At 49.2% G+C, this 23,285-nt stretch overlaps 1 protein-coding gene across 1 annotated transcript in view; it reads left to right on the forward strand.

The window, feature by feature from the left end:
- Nucleotides 1-23,285, forward strand: part of iqgap1 (IQ motif containing GTPase activating protein 1) — a 113,761-nt gene that overhangs the window by 41,485 nt on the left and 48,991 nt on the right. The window contains exons 3-9 of the mRNA XM_073024762.1: nt 6,474-6,630; nt 7,896-7,973; nt 8,652-8,728; nt 14,661-14,728; nt 15,822-15,935; nt 17,048-17,226; nt 18,014-18,104. Of these exons, the coding sequence (XP_072880863.1) occupies nt 6,474-6,630; nt 7,896-7,973; nt 8,652-8,728; nt 14,661-14,728; nt 15,822-15,935; nt 17,048-17,226; nt 18,014-18,104 (764 nt within the window). The remainder of the gene's footprint in view (nt 1-6,473; nt 6,631-7,895; nt 7,974-8,651; nt 8,729-14,660; nt 14,729-15,821; nt 15,936-17,047; nt 17,227-18,013; nt 18,105-23,285) is intronic.

Genomic DNA, 23,285 nt, shown 5'->3' on the forward strand with positions numbered 1-23,285 from the left:
AACAAGGCCAACCAGTCAGTGCGATGTCTGTACCCCTGTGTATCCTCGCCTATCCTTCCTCAGACCCAAACGCCTCATTTACCTCGTGTGATGTTGGACACTGGGTATATTGTGGTGATCCTTCATACTTTTTGTGGTCCCCTGTAGAGACCCCATAATCAGGTTTATTATAAGACAATAAGACCATAAGATGTAGGAGCAGAATAAGGCCATTTGGCCCGTCAAGTCTGCTCCGCCATTCCATCATGGCTAATCTAATTTTCCCCCTCAGCCCCAATCTCCTGCCTTCTCCCCATTTGCCTTCATGCCCTGATCCATCAAGAATCTATCAACTTCTGCCTTAAATGTACAGAAATACTTGGCCTCCACAGTAACCTGTGGCAAAGAATTTCACAGATTTGCCATTCTCTGGCTAAAGAAATTCCTCCTCATCTCCGTTCTAAAAGGACGGTCCTCTATTCTGAGACTGTGTCCTTTGGTCTTAGACTCTCCCACCATAGAAACGTCCTGTCCGCATCCAAGACCTTTCACCATTCGATAGGTTCAATGAGGTCATCCCTCATTCTTCTGAATTCTAGTGAACTCAGACCCAGAGCCATCAAACACTCTTCATCTGACAGACGATCAATCCTGGAATCATTTTCATGGACCTCTTTGAAACCTCCTCCAGTGTCAGCACATCCTTTCTAAGATAAGAGGCCCAAACCTGTTCACAATACTCCAAGTGAGGCCTCACCAGTGCTTTATAAAGTCTCAACATTACATCCTTACAATTTTATTGTAAAATTTATTGTTTGAAGACACAGCCTCAGGATAGAAGGATGTTCTTTTTAGAACAGAGATGAGGAGGAATTTCGTTAGCCAGCGAGTGGTAAATACATTACCAGTGACAGTTGTTGAGGTCAAGTCATTGGGTATATTTAAAGTGGAGGTTGATAGGTTCTTGATTAGTCAGGGCATCAAAGATTATGGGGGAAGGCCGGAGAACGGGTTTGAGAGGGAAAATAAATCAGCCTTATGAATGGCAGACACTTGATGAACCAAATGGCCTAATTCTGCTCCCACGTCTTATGGTCTAATGCTTTTGAGGCAACAGTTCAGTGCAAGACATGAAAAATTTCTATAAGTGAGTGATGTGAAAGAGGAATAGGGAGGTAGTGTTCAGCACACCGTGCAGCAGGTGTTGAAGCTGGCTGTGTGCTCTCGGCTCACTTGCATTTGTGCCTCCTGGAGGGGTCAGGGTTTTGTCTACATTCGGAAGTGAGAGGCTACAGCCCTTGTTTGTGTACTTATAGGGGCTGTTCTTCAAGTTCTCGTCACACTCCAGCTCACATCCAGGGAGGGGAATAAACAGTCAACTTTTCAGGCTGTGACCTTCCTTTGTCAGAATCAGGTTTATTATCACTGATACATGTTATGAAATTTGTTGTTTTGCAATCGCAGTGCCATGCAAGACAGAAAAATTACCAAATGTTACATTAGGATATATTAAAAAAATAAATAACTGGTGAGGGGTGATCGTGGCTGTTCAGAACTCTGACGGCAAATGCAAAGAATCTGTTTTTAAAGTATCAGGTTTACTGGATGAGAGAGACCCTGATGAAGGGTGGTATTGGCCCGAAATATTGGCTATTCATTTCCCTCTTTAGAAGCTACCCAATCTGCTGAGTTCCTCGAGCATTTTGTGTGTGTTTCTGTGGATTTCCAACACCTGCAGAAGCTCTTGTGTTTATGGTGTTCTGTGCGGCAGGGGAGGAGAGATGGGCAAGTTGTCAGACTGGTTTTACCGAGGGTGTGTCTGGTTCACAGTGCGCTCCGCAGACAAAGCCAGACATCTCCGCTTAGCAGACCTTTGACTCCTGCAAGCAACCACCCACTGTCGCAGTTACGAATGCGTTGTGTTGAACTGGCTGGAGGGATACTGCCATTCAGCTGCAGTTATTTTCCCCTTCACTTGAAAGAGCATTTGGTTAAGTAGAATAACGTAGCAGTTAGTGTAAAACTATCACAGCACTGGGATGCATGGGGTGTCCAGGGGAGGGGGTAGCCCCTCTTGTGAAAGGTCTTGTCGTGGCCATTCTGGGGTAGCCCACTCACCTTTGGTCCCCCAGACACTCCCCTCTCACCTGTAGCTCCAAGTAGCTGTTTGCATGCGAGTGGCAACATGGCATTGATGGGCAGGCCAAGCCAGGTTAGAGTAATTGGCGGGCTTCATACACCAGCGAGGTAGGGATGTGGCTATCAGCTGCTGTAGATTGGGCAGATGAGATCTACAACACTCCGTGGAAAGCAAAGAGCGAGACAAGGCACAGGAGAAGTCATGTCCGTCCGCTGCGAGCAGGAGATGAACTGTTCATACCACTGAACCCAGACCTCTGAGGTAAAGAGAGTGGAATTGCCCCAGTGCAAAGTTTTCTGCTTCAAAAACTCTCCTGCACAGGTTCCCTGTCTTTGCCAGACACAACGGAAAAGCAATCAATGAACCGTTACAGCGCCAGCAAACCTGGTTCATTTTGGCACTTGTCTGCTGGGAGTTTGTACGTTCTCTCTGTGACCTCCCACATTCCAAAGACGCACCAGTTAGTAGGTGAATTGGTCACATGGTGTAATTGGGTGGCTCGGGATCATGGGCTGGAAGGGTCTGTTACCATGATGTATCGCCAAATAAAATTTAAAAATAGTAGTTCCTACTGAGCACTGGATTATGGGCCTTCTACCTTTTAATCTGCAAGTCTCTGGATTTAATGTTTTGCTTTAAAATAATATTGCCAACACAAAAATTCCGAGTTAGAATAGAAAATGCCAGAAACACAGGTTTTGAGAGCATTCTGGGAATGAGAATGTGCGGTTTCACATCTGTTCCACAGACGCTGCCTGACCTGCTGAGTGTTTCCGGCCTTCCTGGGAAACACTGGTTCTTCAAGGATTGCAGAATCCGAATTGGATTTAATATCACCAGCATAATGTCGTTAAATCTGTTGGTTTCCAGAAGCAAGAAGGGAGGAAAAAATAGCGAGGTAGTGATCATGGGTCCAATGTCTGTTCAGAAATCTGATGGTGGAGGGGAAGAAGTTGTTACTGAAATGTGTGTGTCTTTAATACCTCCTCCTTGGTGGTGGCAATGAGAAGAGGCCATGTCCTGGGTGATGGATGCTGCCTTCGTTGCTGGGGAAGCTAGTGCCCATGACAGAGCTGGCTGAGTTTACAACTTTCTGCAGCTTTTTCCGATCCTGTGCAGTGGCCCATCCAGTGAGCCAGCTGGCTCTCTGCTTCCTCCCCTGGGGCCCTGAGTACTGATGAGCCTTTGGAAGGGGGCCGGGCTGGAGGTTGGCTCAGTGCTGCCCCCTTGCCCTTCGCCTCAGTGCTTGAAGGCTGTGCCCCTTCGAGTGGGATTTGAACCTCTGACTTGGCAGAGGTCCTGCTTTCTCCTTCCGTGATGCCAAAAGCGGACCATGTGTCCCCGTGTGTGGCAGCTCCTCATGTTTCCCTTGTCACCTGCCGATGAAATAAAGAGGCTTCCCTGGAGATCCAACTGTCAGAACCCTGCACAGTGGGAGGAAATTCGAGCCATTGTTGTTCATTGTTCCTTTGCTTACAGCCTCACTGCTTCTCAGTCGTGAACTCCCTTCCCAGCTGCATGGGAGATGGGCGGGAGACCCGTCCAGGAGCGTGACAACCCACTTGGTTCAATAACAGCTCCTTCCCCACTGCCAGCAGCATCAGAATCAGGTTTATTATCACTGACATATTTCACAAAATTGGTTATTTTCTGGCAGCAATGCAGTGCAATACATGAAAAATTTCCGAGTGACAAAAATAAAAGTAGCAAAAGTGGAATAGTGAGATGGTGCCCATTGTCCATTCAGAAATCTCATGGCCGAGGGATAGAAGCAGTTTGTGAAACATTGAGTGTGTGTCTTCAGGCTCCTGCGCCTCCTCTTTGATGGAAGCAATAAAAAGAGGGTATGGCGTGGGTGATGGGGTCTGTCATGATGGATGCTGCCTTTTTGAGGAACAGTCTCTTTAAAAAAAACATTAATTCTACCTCGGACTATATTTCCCTCAACTTGCTTTGTCCTTAAGTTTTGCTGTTCAGTTGCTGAGTCCAACTCTTCGTGACCTCATGGGCTCCTGCACACCAAGCCTTCTGTTCTCTGGTTACTTTTATCCAGAAGGTTTTCTTGGCGAATTACTGGAGTGGGTTTCCATTTTCTTCTCCAGTGGACTGTTTTTAGTCTGACCTCTCTGCCATCAGCTGTCCGTCTTGAACAGCTCTGTACATGCATCACTGAGAGACACAACCCCAACGAGGAGGGTCCTTGTGTTCAGCTTTCCTTATTCTGTCCCGTGAAGTATGCATAATGAATGTTAAATTCAGGATCAGCGTTCAGCTTTACTTGCCACGCGCATTTACATGTGTTAGAAATTAGTTGTAGTGCTTTGGAGTGACGTACAGCAATAAACATCATTCAAGAATAAATAGTCATATAAAAACAAGTCAGAGGTTGAAGTACGGATATGGAATAAATTTCAACATGTATTTACAATGTAAACAGCATTATAAAAAATGCTTTAAAATGTACTCAGGGCAGTGACTGAGGGGGCCGGGGTCTCAACTGGAACAGTTGATCAGATTAACTGCCTGAGGGAAGAAACTTTTAAGATGGAGGGAAGTTTTTGTTCTACTAGCCCTGTAGCACTTTCCGGAAGGGAGCTTTTGGAAACGGCAGTCACGTTTGTACCGTTCACAGTTTTTATGCCCTGGGTATGTCTGTCCACAGCAATAAATTTGTAATGGTGTTGCATCTTCATCTGCAGTGTCGCAGGAGGTGACTCACTCTCACCTTCTCTTTCCTCATTTCACTGTGTGTTTCAAGATTCAAGGTTGTTCATGTCACTTCCTGTGCACCAGTGTAAAGGGGAACAAAATAATTGTTATTCCAGATATGATACAGCACAAAAAATAATAGTTAAAGAACACAGTAATAAAAAAACATTAAAGTTAAACTTCTGAGAAAGCTTGTAAGCACAGATTGATCGTATTAGGCACAGGAGTCTCTGTACGTAAGGTTACTCTGGCAGTTAATGATAAAGTTTGGGGGTGTGGAGGGGTGAGTGTTAGTGGGTGGAGGTGTTGATCAGCCTTGCTGCTTAGGGGAAGTAACTGTTTTTGAGTTAGTGGTCCTGGCGTGGGTGTTACATAGCCTCCTCCCTGATGGGAGTGGGACAGACAGTCCCTGAGCAGGGTGGGTGGGATCCTTCATGAAGTTTTGATGCAAATGTGATAAATCTTAAATCTTGAAATAAGGGGCAACTCAGGATGGGCAGTAAATACTGGCCTTGCTGGGAATGCCTAGATAAGAAAACTCCAAGTAAAAGCAACACACACAAAATGCTGATGGAACACAGCAGGCCAGGCAGCATCTACAGGGAGAAGCACTGTCGACGTTTCGGCCAGAGACCCTTCGTCAGGACTAACTGAAAGGAAAGATAGTAAGTGATTTGAAAGTAGGAGGGGGAGGGGAAAATGCGAAATGATAGGAGAAGACCGGAGGGGGTGGGGTGAAGCTGAGAGCCAGAAAGGTGATTGACAAAAGGGATACAGAGCTAGCGGAGCGAAAGAATCATGGGATGGGAGGCCTAGGGAGAAAGAAAGGGGGAGGGGAGCACCAGAGGGAGATGGAGAACAGGCAGAGTGATGGGCAGAGAGAGAGAGAAAGGGAAAAAAGGGGGGGGAACAAAACTAAATATATCAGGGATGGAGTAAGAAGGGGAGGAGGGGCATTAACGGAAGTTAGAGAAGTCGATGTTCATGCCATCAGGTTGGAGGCAGATTTTTTCCAAGTAAAAGCTTGTCTTTGTTGTCAGCTGAGCAGATGTGGGGACCAGGAACTAACTGTTGAGTTCAGGCATTGCTGAGTTGATCTGTGGGGCCTCTGAAGGGGTTAGTCAGCCGACAGATTGGTCTCCTGGGATTACAGTGCACATACATTCCCATGGGAAGCAGCCCATGCCTGAGTTCACCGTGGCCCATCTGCATCTGCTCACCAGTCCACACGGATCATCTTCCCTGACCAGCCCTCCATGTAAATCACAGGCTTGAGATGACCTACTCTGGGTTCCTTACTGCAGAAGGGTCACTGATGTAACAAATACCCCTCTTACTCCCCTACCCCATCTTCACCCTTTCCCAGTCTCTCCCTAACTCCCTTCCCTCCCCGTGTCACTCTCTCTGTCATCCTTCCCTCTCTTGTACTCTCCATATCTTGTTCTGTGTTTTCTCCTCCACTCTCTCCCACTCCCTCCCTCAAGCTCTCTCCTCTCCTTCTCCTTTCTCTCATTCATTGTTCCACCTCCACTTGCCCTCTCCACTTCCTCCTCCCATTGTATCCTGAATTTGTCAATACTGAACAACTCTCCCCCACCATTCTCTCTGCCTCTGTAACCATTCTCTCGGTCTCTCTGTTTTTCAGTTGGATGGAGGCCTGTTTGGACGAAGAGCTCCCTCCCACAACCGAGCTGGAAGAAGGGCTGAGAAACGGTGTCTATCTGGCCAAACTGGGCAACTTCTTCAGTCCGAACGTGGTGTCCCGCAAAAAGATCTACGACTGTGAACAAACCAGATACAAGGTAACAGTCTCACGTCTGGGGCAGCTCTTCACATGGGCATACAGGCATCCCGGTAGCATCCACTGCACTGGATGTCCCAGAGCTTCAGAATCCTGAGCCACAGACAAACAGCGGCCATTCTCTGCGCCCGTGGGTATTTATTTTTGGATTACAGCGGGGAGAGGCTCTTCTGCCCCTTCGTGCTATGCTGTCAACAAACCATTGATTTAACCCTATTCTAATCGCAGGGCAATCTACAATGGTCAATTAATCTACTAACTGGAACGTCTTTGGACTGTGGTTATGGACTGATCTTCACCCCTTGTGCTCGGTGTAGGAGTTGGCGTGGAACATGGAGCTTTACAGCACTGTCCATGATGTTGTGCTGACCTTGTAACCTACTCTCAGAGAGCTTGGGGCAGTCTCTTGGAGTTGTATATACTGAGGCTGCACTTGGGAGTACTGTGCACGTTTTGGTCATCCTGTTTTTCAAAAGACGTCATTGAGCTGGAAAAGAATAAACAAGATTCACTAGAATGTTGTTATGACAGAAGGGTCAAAGTTAAAGGGAGAAGTTGGGAAGTTATTACTGAATGCATCAGACTGAGGGATTACTGTATTAGAGGTGTATAAGATCATGAGGGACTTGGATAGGCTGAATGTGCATAGCCCGATATCCATGAAAAGTGTTATATTCAAGGAAAAGCAGTCATATCCAGGGGAAACATTCTTATATCCAGGGATGATGACAGGGAAAGATTGAAAAGAGGGGGTGCATCTATAGAACGAGCTGTCAGAGAAATAGTTGAGATAGGTACAATAACAACATTTGGACAGGTATGTGGACAGAAAGGTTGAGAGCCGTAGATCAATACCATTATGCAAGGGATCCATGGATCCCAGGTTGGGACCCCCTGGTTCAGAGGGATTTGGGCTAAACATGGGGGAATGGGAAAAAACTCAGCTTGACACCTTGGTAAGTAGGAACGGGTTGGGCCGAAGGATCTCTTTCCATGTTGTCTCACTCTGTGAAGGTGGAACTTGCACACTCTCACGCTAAGCGGTCCAGCGAATGGAGTTCATGGGAACTGGTTAAACACAAGGCTGAAACGAATGTGCTGGCGGGGGAAGGAGAAAGGTGATGAGGAGCAGGTCAGGCCAGATGGGCCGAATGGCCAGTATCAGGTGCCCAGACTGCCGCTTCTTGATGGTGGATTGTTGTGGGCTCTGGCTGTCCGGAACAAGCAGATCCTTTCATGTCTGAATGTCTGTCTTTTCTTTACCAGGCCACCGGACTGCACTTCAGACACACGGACAACACCATTCAGTGGTTCAACGCCATGTCGAAAATTGGGCTGCCCAAGGTGAGGATTCCCACTGCTCTCCTCACGTCATTCTGGAAAGGAGCAGGAAGGGAGAGTCAACAGTGACAAATCCTTGGGAAAAGATCCCAATGGGTCATCTCCATGTGTAAATAATCTGCCCTCCCCCTGCCCCAACCCTCATTATCAGTGACGTATCTCGGCAAGTTCGCTGTTTTGTGGCAGCAGTACAGTGCAAGACAAAAACTACACTATAAGAAATATGTAAAAATATAAATAAATAATGCAAAAAGAGAGCAAAATAGTGGGGTAGTATCCATTCAGAGATCTGATGGTAGAGGGGAAGAACTGTTCCTAAAATGTTGTGTGTTTTCGGGCTCCTGTACCACCTCGTTGATGGCTAGATTGTGTCTTTGAATCTCCTGACTCACTGTGTGACTGCCTGGAAATTCCAGCCATGGAGTTGTCCAGTGTGGAATTCCGGGCACCCTTTCCCTTCTCCTGGTTGTTGAGAAGCTTTGGGTGCGTTGCAGAGAAATCAGAGGCCTCAGCGTTCTGCCGTAGCAATGCGCACACACCACTGAGTGATTAAAAGTCAGAGTTCAGCCAGCCTGTTCCTCAAACAGGACGTGTGATTGTTTTCCAGCAGTAACTCTGGCTGAGCTTTCTACTTGTCTGGATGAGTATTTCATTGACAATTATCTGTTTCATTTGTTGTAGATTTTTTACCCTGAGACAACAGACGTCTACGACAGGAAGAACATGCCACGGTGCATCTACTGTATCCACGCCCTCAGGTATGGCCGCTCTGTGTGAGCCGTCTGTGGCATTCTCTGCCGCTGTTCCCTTTCGGTTGTGTGGGACGGCACTTTTGAGTGAGTGAGCGGCATGGTAGCGTAGCGCTTCACAGCACCAGTGATCACCGATCGGGGTTCAATTCCTGTTGCTGTCTTTAAGGAGTTTGTACGATCCCCAGCATGACCATGTGGGTTTCCTCCTGGTGCTCTGGTTTCCTCCCACATTCCAAAGACGTACAGTTAAGGTTAGTGAGTTGTGGGGATGCCACGTTGGCACTGGAAGCATAGCAAAACTTGCAGGCTGCTCCCGGCATATCCTCAGACTGTGTTGGTCATTGATGCAAAAAGAGCATTTCACCAATAATGCTCAGCTTTAAATCATAAAACCTTTATATGTTTACTTGGGTAAGGAGGGAGGCTGTGCCTGAATGTCAGAGAGTTGAAGACAACATGGTCAGGTTGGGCTCTGCCATCATTTGCAAGATTCAGGTATTTACTTGGGTAAGGAGGGGAGGTATACCTCTGGCCTTACTCGAGTAAAGATTCAACAATGGCAGTTGACAAACCCAATCTTGTTCATTGATGTCAAGCTGGCCTCAGATCTCTGGTTTATGTGTGTCTGTGCACAGTGCTGTGCAAAAGCTCAGGCATCACTAGGGGACCTAACACTTTTGCACAGTACTGTAGTAATTTTATGTGTTACACTGTACTAAAAAAAGATGACGTGAGTAATTCTGATGTGGGTCTCTATTGTGAACTGAGAGTGGGAAGGGGGGCAGGGAGAGAGGAATCACAATTGGGGACAGGGGAAAGGAAGGGGAAGGATGCACCAGAGCAACATTCCACAGTCATCAATAAGTCCAATTTTTGGAATCAAGTGACCTTGCCTGGTGTCTCAGGGCTGGATGTGGCTATCCCTGGCACTCCTACGACCTTTGCACAGTACTGCGCACGCCATTTTCGGGTAAGTGGGGACAGCGCACCATCTGATGGACAAGGTGACAAAGGGTCAAGGTGAGCCAGAGGAGCACAGACTTTACAAATTGTCAGCTGCAACACTACAGCTCTGGGCCTCAGCGTAGACGTCTCTCCAGTGAAACAGGTAAAATGGATAGGGAGCAGTCTTTTCCCCACTGTAGGAGGAGTCCAAAGCTGGGGGTGGGTGCAAGAGGGGATAGGTCTGAATGGAACTTGAGGGCAGCTCTTCCTGGTAGAGGTTGTTGGGTTCATGGAATGAGCTGCCAGAGCATGTTGTTGAGGTGGGATATTTAAAAATACGGGAGATTCCGCGAATGTTCAGGCAGCATCTATGGATAGGAATAAATAGTCGATGTTTCAGGCAGAGACCCTTCATCAGGACTGGAAAGGAAAAGGGCAGAAGCCAGAATAAGGTGAGGGGTGGGGAAGGAGAACAAGCTGGCTGGGGATGAAGCAGTTGGATGGCTGTCTGGGGTGGTCGCTCTTGGAGGGATTTAGATCAAATGCAAGAAATTGGGACTAGCTGTGTGGACTGAAGGCCTGTATTTGTGCTATATCGCTCTAACCAGGGCCAGTATTTGTCCCCGTTAGTCTGACGGGCCTGTATCCGTGCTGGTATCACTCTAACCAGGGCTCAGCAGTTCAGACGGAATGCATGGAGAGGAATAAACAGTCGACATTTCGGGCAGAGGCGCTTCTTCAGACTGGAAAGGAAGAGGGAAGAAACCAGTATAAGAATCCTCTCGCCCCTTCTATTCTCCTCTCCTCCTTCCCATTCACCCATGGTCCACTCTCTTCTCTTACCAAATTTCTTCTTTTACACTTTACCTCTTCCACCTATCACCTCCCAGCTTCTTACTTCACCCCACTTACCCACCCACCTACCTATCTTCCTCCTCACTTGGTTTCACCTATCACCCACCAGCTTGTCCTCCTTGCTCTTTCTTATTTTGGCTCATTCCCCCTTCCTTTCTAGTCCTGAAGAAGGGTCTCTGTCCAAAATGACGACTGTTTATTCCTCTCCATGGATGTTGCCTGCTGAGTTCCTCCAGCATTTTGTGTGTGTTCTGAATTTCCAGCACCTGTAGAATCTCTTGTGTTGAGGATCAACGGGTTTGTTTTGATACCAAGGAGCTAGGGAGGTGAGGCTGAGATTAATTTTGACCCAGTCCACAAGCTCAGGGTGTTAAGGTACAGTCATGGCAGCTCCTCAGATCCAAGCTGCCAGCAGTGGCCAGTAAGCCAAACAGACGAAGTTGCACAGGTTCAGCCAGCGACGCAGTCCTCTCCACCCTGATGTTCTGGGGCCACTGGGAACTCGTGCACACACTCTTGATTCAGCCCAGAGCCAGGAGAGAAGGAAGTGGTCAGGGTGGAATCTTGCTGTGCTCAGCTGGGGGAAGCCCAGATCATTCAGGGAATGATGAGGCTCTAATCTTCCAGCCAAAGGAGTTCTGTCAGACCGGAGGACCATAATCAGACTCTGACGTAGCTGATGAGAAATTTGTCATTTTGCAGCAGCAGAAGAAGACAAAGACACAATAATGAACGTAAATTACAAATGTACGTCAGCAAAAATATAGAGGTAGTGTTCGTGGACCATTCAGAAACCACCTTTGGATGATGCCCTCGATGCTGGAGAGGGTTTTGCCTGTGATAGAGGGGCCTGAATCTACAACTCTTTGCGATCCTGTGTATTGGAGGCTCCAATTCACATTACAGTAAAAAAATAAATACCATAAGTAAATAGTGGAAAAAGTCGTACAGTGAGGGTAGTGTTCATGGACCATTCAGAAATCTGATGGCAGAGGGGAAGAAGCTGTTCCTAAAATATTGAGTGTGTATCTTCCGGCTCCTGTACCTCCTCTCTGATGGTAGTAATGAGAAGAGGGCTTGTCCTGGGTGGTGAGGGTCAAAGTGATGGATGCTGCCGTCTAAGGATGTGAGGAGGCTTGTGCCTGTGGTGGAGTTGGCTGAGTCTACGACCCTCGGCAGACTCTTGTGATCTGGACAGGGAGTGCCTGGACTGTGGGGCCGCCAAAATAGAGGCTTGGTGGACAAAGCCAACAGTGTGTGCTGTGCGAGCCAGCCGCTTCCTGTCATGAGGCCTGCTGTTTCCCCTCTGCTGCTGCTGGCAGCTGGAGACAGCTCATTCCCTGCAGGAAATGCCAGGCCGATGATCTAGTGACTGTTAGCGTCTCACACGGGGGGGTGGGGGGGTCACGCCCTTCGACCACAGCCTGAGACCGTTGCCCCTTGTTGCTGCTCAGCCACTCCCAGGTGATCTCTGACCCAGTTCCCAATGGCCAGCAGGTTGCCCTGGGCACCAGAACAATGCGTCTGTACAAAGACTGCTCAGAGCAGAGGCTGGCAGCAGACTAAAGCCTGGTCAGGGAGCTGGAACTGGAATTGGTTTATTGTTGTTACGTATACCAACATAATGTGAAGAGCTTGTCTCGTGTGCTGTCCGTACAGATCAGGTCTTTACACAGTGCATTGAGGTACAGCACAGTGCAGAATAAAGTGGAATAGCTACAGAGAAAGTGCCGTGCAGATGAGCAATAAGGTGAGAGGGGATAGGTCAAAGAGCATATAGAGCTGGGAACTGTATAGTACCTTGCAGGCTCTTCAGCTCATAATGTTGAACCGACTACTTGAGATCAATCTAATGCTTCCCTTCCACGTAGCCCCCATTTTCTTTAATCCATGTGTCTATCTAAGAGTCTCTTGAATGTCCCGGATGTAGAGTACTGTGCAAAAGTCTGAGGCACATGTTTATAGCTTGACGTTTGCACAGCACCAAGTTTGTCAACATGGAGCGGAGAGCGAGTTTGTAAATATGGCAGGAGCTAAGGATGTTGGGAATGGCGAGGGTGGAATGCCGCAGAAGAGGTGCGGGACAGGTGGCAGATAAAGAGTGTTAGGGGCGTGGTGGGGGGAGGAGTTTGGAGCAGGTGCATACACCGGGCAAGGTCATTTGATTCCAAACAATTGGTGTACTGAATGTCTCTCTGGTACTAGCCTCTCCTTTTCCCCTCTTCCCAACCATGATTGCCCTCTCCCAGCCCCTTTCCCCCTCTCAGGGGAAGAAACCTATTTCAAAATCACAATAAAAAGCTATATCAGAATCAGGTGTATCATCACACACGTACGTCATGAAATGTGTTTTTTTTAGCAGCAGCAGTACAGTGCAATACATAATATTACTTCAGGACTGTGCAGAAGTTTAGGCACCCTAGCTATATATATGTGCCTAAGACTTTTACATGGTACTGTCTCTGCCTCTACCACCACCCCTGGCAGCACATTCTGCCGTTCTCTGTGTGAAAAATCTATCCCTGACATTGTGCCCTCTTGTACTTCTGTCCTGAGGAAAAGTCTCTGGCTGTCTACTCTATCTATGCCTGCTGTCATATCGTCAAGTCGCCTCTTCCTCCTTGGGGGTCTGGAATGCACTGCCTCGGAAGGTAGTGGAGGCCAATTCTCTGGATGCTTTCAAGAAGGAGCTAGATAGGTATCTTATGGATAGGGGAATCAAGGGATATGGGGACAAGGCAGGAACCGGGTATTGATAGGAATTGATCAGCCATGATCTCAGAATGGCGGTGCAGGCTCGAAGGGCCGAATGGTCTACTTCTGCACCTGTTGTCTATTCACTTGAGAGAGAGAGAGAGAAAAGCTCCAGCTCGCTCAGCCGATCCTCATCAGACATGCTGTCTGATCCAGGCAGCATCCTGGTGAATCTCCTCTGCATCCTCTCTAATCCAGGCAGCACCCTGGTGAATCTCCTCTGCACCCTCTCTAATCCAGGCAGCACCCTGGTGAATCTCCTCTGCATCCTCTCTAATCCAGGCAGCACCCTGGTGAATCTCCTCTGCACCCTCTCTAATCCAGGCAGCACCCTGGTGAATCTCCTCTGCACCCTCTCTAATCCAGGCAGCACCCTGGTGAATCTCCTCTGCACCCTCTCTAATCCAGGCAGCACCCTGGTGAATTTCCTCTGCATCCTCTCTAATCCAGGCAGCACCCTGGTGAATCTCCTCTGCACCCTCTCTAAAGCTTTCACATCCTTCCTTTTATAAGGTGACCAGAACTGAATGCAATACTTTGAGCTAGCACAAGGTGAAGCAATAAGAGAATGTAGAATCAAGTGTCACAGATACAGAGGACGTGCAGTGCAGGCAGACAGTAAGGTGAAAGCAAGAGATAAAAGATGAGCTTTATTTATCACGTACAGTGAAATGCGTTGTTTGCGTCAAATCAAATCAGCTGGGCAGCCTGCAAGTGTTGTTATGCATCCGGTGCCAAAGTGGCATGTCCGTGACTCATTACCTGTAACTATACACCTTTGGAATGTGGGAGGAAACCTGGGCATCCGGAAGAAATCCACATGGCCACATGGTCATCCAGACAGAGACAGGAACTGAACCCCAACCTCTAAAGCATTGCACTGATCACTACTCCATCGTGCTGCCCAGTCATACTGAGGGCAAATGTCAGGCCATGAGTCCATCTGTAAGAACAAGGGAACCATTCTGCTTACAGCATTTGTGGGATCTTTCTGTTCAAAGAAAGGCTGTTTATATTTCCGATCCCGATTCATTTATTTATCACAAGTACAGTGAAATGTGTCATTTGTGTTAACAGACAACACGGTCAAAGGATGAGCTGGGGGCAGCCCGCCGTGTGACGCCACACAACCCGACACCAACATAGCATGCCCACAGTGTTCAGCTGAGCAACCACGACAATAAAACGAAACAAAGCGAAGCCTCTTTTCTGCCACCTATCCACCCACAGAACAGGCCACCTTTGGTCCCTGGCCCCGACTCTCAAACTCCTGCATCAAAACAGTGTCTACACATGTCAGTGTATTGAAAGGGACCTCTCGGGAGGAACTGTGTGGGATGGGGCAAGGGCTACAGTTTTGATTTTTCTCTTGTTTTCATTACAGTCTGTATCTTTTCAAATTGGGCTTGGCTCCACAAATTCAGGACCTTTACGGCAAAGTTGCTTTCACAGGTGAGGGCAAATGTTGTGGCAGATGGTCAAAGGACAGTGTGGCATTTTCCGTATGTCCTACGTACTGACAGCATGTCGGCACTTAAATTACACAGTCCCTGGGGCGTGCACTTAGAATGCGCACAGAGGACACACAAGAGGAGTATGGTACACTAAGAGCATTTGTCCTCCCAGGTAAAAGACCCCATGACTGAAGGGGGGCATCTGCCCTGTGATGAGATTAACCCTTCAGTATTCTCACCTATTTAAGATGTGCTGGCATTGGAGAGGGTCCAGAGGAGCTTTGCAAAAATTATCCTGGGAATGAAAGAGTTAACACGGGGACATGTTGGTTCAGGGCCTGTACTCGCTGGAGTTTAGAACAATGGGGGTGGATCTCATTGTAGCCTATCAAATATTGAAAGAGCTAGAGAGTGAATGTCCAGAGGATGTTTCCTACACCGGGAGACTCTAGGACCAGAGGGCACAGCCTCTGAATATAAGGAAATCCTTTTAGAACTGAGATGTGGAGGAATTTCTTTAGCTAGAGGGTGGTGGATCTGTGGAATTTGTTGCCACAAATGGCTGCAGAGCCCAAATCATTGGGTATATTTAAAGCAGAGGTTGAGAGGTTCTTGATTAGTAAGCCTGTCAAAGGTTATGGGGAGAAGGCAGGAGAATGGGGTTTAGCGGGAAAATAAATCAGCCATGATTGAATGGCAGAGCAGACTAGATGGGCTAAATGGCCTAATTCTGCTCCTGTGTCTTAAAGTCTTATGACCCAGCCAATCCTGAGCTCCTGATGAACTTCAGTGAACTGCCAGAAGACGGGAATGGATCCTCTGTCCAAACCAGCAGGACAGTGGTACCGGTGTTGAAGTGTTTGGAATGAAGGTGGGCAGGGGGCTTTGGACAGGAGTGTGGGTGGGTTACAATGTGCAGAGGGTCTAAAGTACTGGTTGTCCTGGTGTGTGGTGGTGGCCTCCGTCATCAATGAAGAGTGGGATTTTCCTGCGTGGGACTGGGACTGAGGTGAACGCAGGGCCCTTTGTGGTATCAGACAATCCTAACGCCTCTTCCCCCCCCCCCCCCCCCTCCCTCCGGTCTGTTGCAGAGGAGGAGATCAACAACATGAAGCGTGAGCTGGAAAAGTATGGGATCCAGATGCCTGCCTTCAGCAAGATCGGCGGCATTCTTGCCAACGAGCTCTCGGTGGATGAGGCTGCCCGTAAGTGACGTCGGCAACCGGGCCCCTCCAATCCCAGCATGCTCTCTGAGAACCCCACTAGCTTTGACAGCACAGATGAGCTGGGCCGAAGGTCCCGTGTCCACATGGTATTACACTGTGACGAATGCACTGTCCCCAGGAAAGGCTGTGCACGATCACAGCTGTCTTCCCTCCCACCTGCACCCCGGTAGGGGGAGAATCACAGTCTGGATATCCGACCCACTGGAGGGACAGTGGGTTGAGCGGCGTCTGTGGGGGAGGGGTGAAGTGATTGCAAGGTTTCGCATCAAAATCCTTCATCATACTGAGAAAGAAGTCAGCTTGTATCAGGGGCATCAGGGTTGGGGAGAGGGGTTTGAGGGAGGGCCTGGGGGTGTGAGAGGCCGGGAGGGGGTGACAGAGGAGAGTAAAGGTTTGGGAATTGCGAGGATTGTAGTGAGGGAGAGGAGCAGATGTGCAGAGAGGGCTGACTGAAGTGAGCCTCATGAGGAGATGAGGGGGTGCTGGTGACCCAGGCATTGTGGAGGGTTTGGAACGCTGGCACCTTCCAGCGATGGAGACTGCAGCTGTCGTTACAGAAACAGAAGTAGGTTATGGGGCGTAGAAATGCGTCTCGTGCCTGTCAGGGTAACTGAGGTAGCGAAGTGCCAGGACGAGTGAGGGTTACACAGGGAGGGTGTAGGTATGGGAGTGGGTTACAGAGGGGCTGGTGTAGTGGTACAACAGAGGAAGGGGTGTGGGACGTGTTTGTAGAGCGGGGTTGTGTTGGGAAGAGCATTACAAAGAATGGGTGTAGGGGCTTGCGGGGGTGACGGTGTGGTGTAACTATGGGAGGGGCAGTTACAGAAGGGGGAGTAGATGTAGGAAGGGTTCCAGGGTGGTGTAAGTACCGGAGGGTTTTCAGAGGTGGGTGTCACAGGGGGATCGGTTAAGTGTGGCAGGTGATTACAGGGGTGGGTGTAAGGGTCAGCCTCACAAAGGGAGTCCAGGTGACAGAGGGTTACAGGAGGTAAATCAAAGGGTGAGGGTTCTGAATGAAGAGTTGCCATACCGGGGGTGGTTCCGGTTCCTTCCGGCTGACCTGGCTTTCGTTCCCCTCACTCCTCCCACAGTGCACGCTGCTGTCATCGCCATCAACGACGCCGTAGACCGTGGGGTTGCGGCAGAGACCCTGACAGCAATGAAGAACCCTAACGCCCTGCTGCTGAACCTCGATGAGAGTCAGAGTGAGCAGTACCAGGCCACCCTGAGCTGTGCCAAGCGCGAGAAGGCAGCCAATGCTAGAAACAAGGTGGGCATCTGCATGAGTGCGGGGTGGTACTGGGGGTAGCTCTGTAACCCCGACTGTGTGCAGGACTGTGGCACTGAGCAGTGAAATGGGTTCAGTAGGTGGGGTTTTCCAAGTGCTGTGCATGTGTGTGTGTGTGTCTGGTGTATCTATGTGCACGTGTGTATATCCGTGCAAGTGTGTGTGTGTGCTTGTCTGCATCTGTGTGTGTGCATTAGAGAAGGGAGATGGTGGAAGACACAAGGGATACTGGAAATCTGGAGCAACATGTACAAAATGCTGAAGGAACTCAGCAGGTCAGGCGGCATCTATAGAGGGAAATAAACAGTTAATGTTTCAGGCCAAGACATTTTATAAGGACCCCCAGTCTCAGCCTGAAATGGAGATATGGTGTGTGTGTCAGAGAGAAAGAGAGGAGACATAGTGTGTGTAAGAGAGGGGAGAAATTGTGGAATGTGCAGGACTGTGTGAGGGGAGAGAGAGAAAGTGGTTTGCACACTGCTGTCTTGCTCTGGAATGTGCTAAAGAAAAGGGAAATAGTGCAGGTGTATACGTGTGAGTGAGAGGGAAGGCGGAGTGTGTGTGTTTTGAGAGAGAGAGTGGGTATGTGGTGTGCATGCTGCTTCCTTTCTCTGTAATGTGGATGCAGAAGGAGCTCTGAGTTCCAGCCCACATTGCCCCACGCTTGGTCTTCAGCAGCCTGGGGCCAAGGGGTACTGGGGCCCGAGAGCCGGGAGGGAGAGACACGGAAATTGGAAAAGGGAAACATCAGCTGTGTTGTACTTTGCAGGAGGTTCCAGGGAGCCCAGACAGTGAGCGAGATGTTTACGAGGTACTCCTGACTCAGGCTGAGATCCAGGGCAACGTCAACAAAGTCAACCGTAAGTTGGAGGGACGTTGTCACCCTTGCCTGTTCCTGGGTAGAACCTGGCTCCTTCCCTGTAGAGAGGAATGGGCTGAGGCAACAAGGGACTGAAAATCTTGAGCCCGGTTTGTGTGTGGGGGTCTGTGAGAGGAGCGGGCTGGAATACATTCACAGCCAAACAGCCTGGGATGATGTCCCATCGAACCATCGTTTGGCAGAGACAGAGGAGCAGTGTGCACTCTTTGACCTGTGCCTCTGAGAAGGATTACACCCTGGACCACCACACCTCCCCCTCCATGTTAGCAAGGCAAAGGAGCTGGTCATTGACTTTAGATCGTGGGGTGGAGTCCATGTCCATCTGTATTAATGGTGCAAAGGGTTGAGAGAATCGGTCAGGTCTTGTATCACTGGCAAATGTTGTGAAATTTGTTGTTTTGCAACATCAGTACATTGCAATACATATTTTAAGCCATAAATTACAATTTTTAAGTTATTAAATTAAGTAAGTAGTGGACAAAGAAAAACTGATCAAAGTAGTCTGTTCAGAAATCTGATAGAGGAGGGGAAGAAGCTGTTCCTGAAATGTTGAGTGTGATTCTTCAGGCTCCTGTACCTCCTTGATGGTGCAACAAGAACAGGATATGCCCTGGGTTCATGTTCGAGCAGAAGATACAAAAGCCAGAAAGTACATACCCAGCAGCTCAAGGACAATGTTTATCCCTCTATTATCAGACTCTTCAATGCTCTCATGTGCTAAAAAGGTGAAATCTTGATCTTGCAGTCCACCTCGCTGTGGCCTTGGCATTTGATTGTTCACCTACGTACTGCACTTTCTCTGTAACCCTGTTTTGTATTCTGTATTCAGAATTCTCTTTACTACTGCATCGTATTTGGGTATGATGTGATCTATTATTAAGGACCTCCAGCACACAGGACATGCCCTTTTCTCACTGTTACCATCGGGTAGTAGATACAGAAGCCTGAAGGCACACACTCAGCGATTCAGGAACAACTTCTCCCCCTCTGCCATCCGATTCCTAAATGGACATTGAAGCTTCGGACACTACCTCACTTTTTTTAATATACAGTGTTTCTGCTTTTGCACATTTTTAAAAATCTATTCAACATATGTAATTGAATTACTTGTTTATTTATTATGTTTTATTTATCATTATTAATTTTCTCTCTCTCTCTCTCTCTGCTAGATTATGTGTTGCATTGAACTGCTGCTGCTAAGTTAACAAATTTCACGTCACATGCCGGTGATAATAAACCTGATTCTGATCTGCACGTATATTGAGCAAAAACATTTCACTCCATTTTGTTACAAGTGACAGTAATAAACCGATTACTAATTAGCAGAGACTGACTCTCGCTCAACACCCATTGTCCACTGTCCATGCCACCGGACCTCCCTCCCTCCTCTCCAGCCCCACTGACTCTGTGTACTTTGCACCTTTGACCTTGAAGGTGGCAGTGTGATGGCTGGAAGCTGGTCTGGACTACCAGCTACAGCTGCCACTCCTTACTCAGGGCCTGGTTGAGTCCCTGTGCATCAGTGTAAACACTTGGCTGTTGTGGCAACTGTGTGGCGGGCGGCAGTGAGTTAGCCTGCGGGTGGCTCACAGAGGGAACAGCAATCTCAACCTCCTCGTTCATCATCCAGTGACATCGGGATTGGGCGGCCGTTTGACTCTAACCCGCCGTTGAACAAGGTCGCGGCTCACTCCCTATCTTTCTGTATTTGCCCCTCTGTAACCCCTCATTGTCCTGTACTCAACCCCTCTGTAACCCCTCATCATCCTGTACTCAGCCCCTCCGTTATCCCTCATCGTCCTGTACTCTACCCCACTGTAACCCCTCATTGTCCCGTACTCAGCCCCTCCGTAACCCCTCATCGTCCTCTACTCAACCCCTCTGTAACCCCTCATCGTCCTGTACTCTGCCCTTCTGTAACCCTTCATCGTCCTGTACTCTACCCCACTGTAACCCCTCATTGTCCTGTACTCAGCCCTTCCGTAACCCCTCATCGTCCTCTACTCAACCCCTCTGTAACCCCTCATCATCCTGTACTCAACCCCTCTGTAACCCCTCATCATCCTGTACTCAACCCCTCTGTAACCCCTCATCGTCCTGTACTCTGCCCCTCTGTAACCCCTCATCGTCCTGTACTCTACCCCACTGTAACCCCTCATCGTCCTCTAATCAACCCCTCTGTAACCTCTCATCGTCCTGTACTCTGCCCCTCCGTTATCCCTCATCGTCCTGTACTCTACCCTTCTGTAACCCCTCATCATCCTGTACTCTGCCCCTCTGTAACCCCTCATCGTCCTGTACTCTGCCCTTCTGTAACCCCTCATCGTCCTGTACTCTACCCCTCTGTAACCCCTCATCGTCCTGTACTCTGCCCCTCTGTAACCCCTCATCATCCTGTACTCTGCCCCTCTGTAACCCCTCATCGTCCTGTACTCTGCCCCTCTGTAACCCCTCATCATCCTGTACTCTACCCCTCTGTAACCCCTCATCGTCCTGTACTCTACCCCTCTGTAACCCATTGTCCTGTACTCAACCCCTCTGTAACCCCTCATCGTCCTGTACTCTACCCTTCTGTAACCCCTCATCATCCTGTACTCTGCCCCTCTGTAACCCCTCATCGTCCTGTACTCTGCCCTTCTGTAACCCCTCATCGTCCTGTACTCTACCCCTCTGTAACCCCTCATCGTCCTGTACTCTGCCCCTCTGTAACCCCTCATCGTCCTGTACTCTGCCCCTCTGTAACCCCTCATCGTCCTGTACTCTGCCCCTCTGTAACCCCTCATCATCCTGTACTCTACCCCTCTGTAACCCCTCATCGTCCTGTACTCTACCCCTCTGTAACCCATTGTCCTGTACTCAACCCCTCTGTAACCCCTCATCGTCCTGTACTCAACCCCACTGCAACCCCTCATCATCCTGTACTCTACCCCTCTGTAACCCCTCATCGTCCTGTACTCAGCCCCTCCATTATCCCTCATCGTCCTGTACCCTATCCCACTGTAACCCCTCATCGTCCTGTACTCAGCCCCTCTGTAACCCCTCATCATCCTGTACTCTACCCCTCATCATCCTGTACTCTACCCCTCTGTAACCCCTCATCGTCCTGTACTCTACCCCTCTGTAACCCCTCATCGTCCTGTACTCTACCCCTCTGTAACCCCTCATCATCCTGTACTCTACCCCTCTGTAACCCCTCATCGTCCTGTACTCAGCCCCTCCGTTATCCCTCATCGTCCTGTACTCAGCCCCTCCATTATCCCTCATCGTCCTGTACCCTATCCCACTGTAACCCCTCATCGTCCTGTACTCTACCCCTCTGTAACCCCTCATCGTCCTGTACTCAGCCCCTCCATTATCCCTCATCGTCCTGTACCCTATCCCACTGTAACCCCTCATCGTCCTGTACTCAGCCCCTCTGTAACCCCTCATCATCCTGTACTCTACCCCTCATCATCCTGTACTCTACCCCTCATCATCCTGTACTCTACCCCTCTGTAACCCCTCATTGTCCTGTACTCAGCCCCTCCGTAACCCCTCATCGTCCTGTACTCTACCCCTCATCATCCTGTACTCTACCCCTCTGTAACCCCTCATTGTCCTGTACTCAGCCCCTCCGTAACCCCTCATCGTCCTCTACTCAACCCCTCTGTAACCCCTCATCGTCCTGTACTCTACCCCTCTGTAACCCCTCATCATCCTGTACTCTACCCCTCTGTAACCCCTCATCGTCCTGTACTCAGCCCCTCCGTTATCCCTCATCGTCCTGTACTCAGCCCCTCCATTATCCCTCATCGTCCTGTACCCTATCCCACTGTAACCCCTCATCGTCCTGTACTCTACCCCTCTGTAACCCCTCATCGTCCTGTACTCAGCCCCTCCATTATCCCTCATCGTCCTGTACCCTATCCCACTGTAACCCCTCATCGTCCTGTACTCAGCCCCTCTGTAACCCCTCATCATCCTGTACTCTACCCCTCTGTAACCCCTCATCATCCTGTACTCTACCCCTCTGTAACCCCTCATTGTCCTGTACTCTACCCCTCTGTAACCCCTCATCATCCTGTACTCTACCCCTCTGTAACCCCTCATTGTCCTGTACTCTACCCCTCTGTAACCCCTCATCATCCTGTACTCTACCCCTCTGTAACCCCTCATTGTCCTGTACTCTGCCCCTCTGCAACCCCTCATCGTCCTGTACTCTGCCCCTCTGTAACCCCTCATTGTCCTGTACTCTACCCCTCTGTAACCCCTCATCATCCTGTACTCTACCCCTCTGTAACCCCTCATTGTCCTGTACTCTGCCCCTCTGCAACCCCTCATCGTCCTGTACTCTACCCCTCTGTAACATTCTGCTGTACTCTGCCCTTCTGTAACCCCTCATTGTCCTGTATTCTACCCCTCTGTAACCCTTCATCATCCTGTACTCAACCCATCTGTAACCCCTCATCATCCAGTACTCTACCCCTCTGTAACCCCTCATCATCCAGTACTCTACCCCTCTGTAACCCTTCATCGTCCTGTACTCTACCCCTCTGTAACCCTTCATTGTCCTGTACTCTGCCCCTCCATAACCCTTCATTGTCCTGTACTCTACCCCTCTGCAATCACTCATCATCCAGTACTCTACCCCTCTGTAACCCTTCATTGTCCTGTACTCTGCCCTTCTGTAACCCCTCATTGTCCTGTATTCTACCCCTCTGCAATCCCTCATCATCCTGTACTCTGCCCCTCTGTAACCCCTCATCGTCCTGTACCCTGCCCCTCTGTAACCCCTCATCGTCCTGTATTCTACCCATCTGTAACCCCTCATCAACCAGTACTCTACCCCTCTGTAACCCTTCATTGTCCTGTACTCTACCCCTCTGTAACCCTTCATTGTCCTGTACTCTGCCCCTCCATAACCCTTCATTGTCCTGTACTCTACCCCTCTGCAATCACTCATCATCCAGTACTCTACCCCTCTGTAACCCTTCATTGTCCTGTACTCTGCCCTTCTGTAACCCCTCATTGTCCTGTATTCTACCCCTCTGCAATCCCTCATCATCCTGTACTCTACCCCTCTGTAACCCCTCATTGTCCTGTATTCTACCCATCTGTAACCCCTCATCAACCAGTACTCTACCCCTCTGTAACCCTTCATTGTCCTATACTCTACCCCTCC

The sequence above is a fragment of the Hemitrygon akajei genome, chromosome 21, assembly GCF_048418815.1.
Source record: "Hemitrygon akajei chromosome 21, sHemAka1.3, whole genome shotgun sequence".
Taxonomy (NCBI): domain Eukaryota; kingdom Metazoa; phylum Chordata; class Chondrichthyes; order Myliobatiformes; family Dasyatidae; genus Hemitrygon; species Hemitrygon akajei.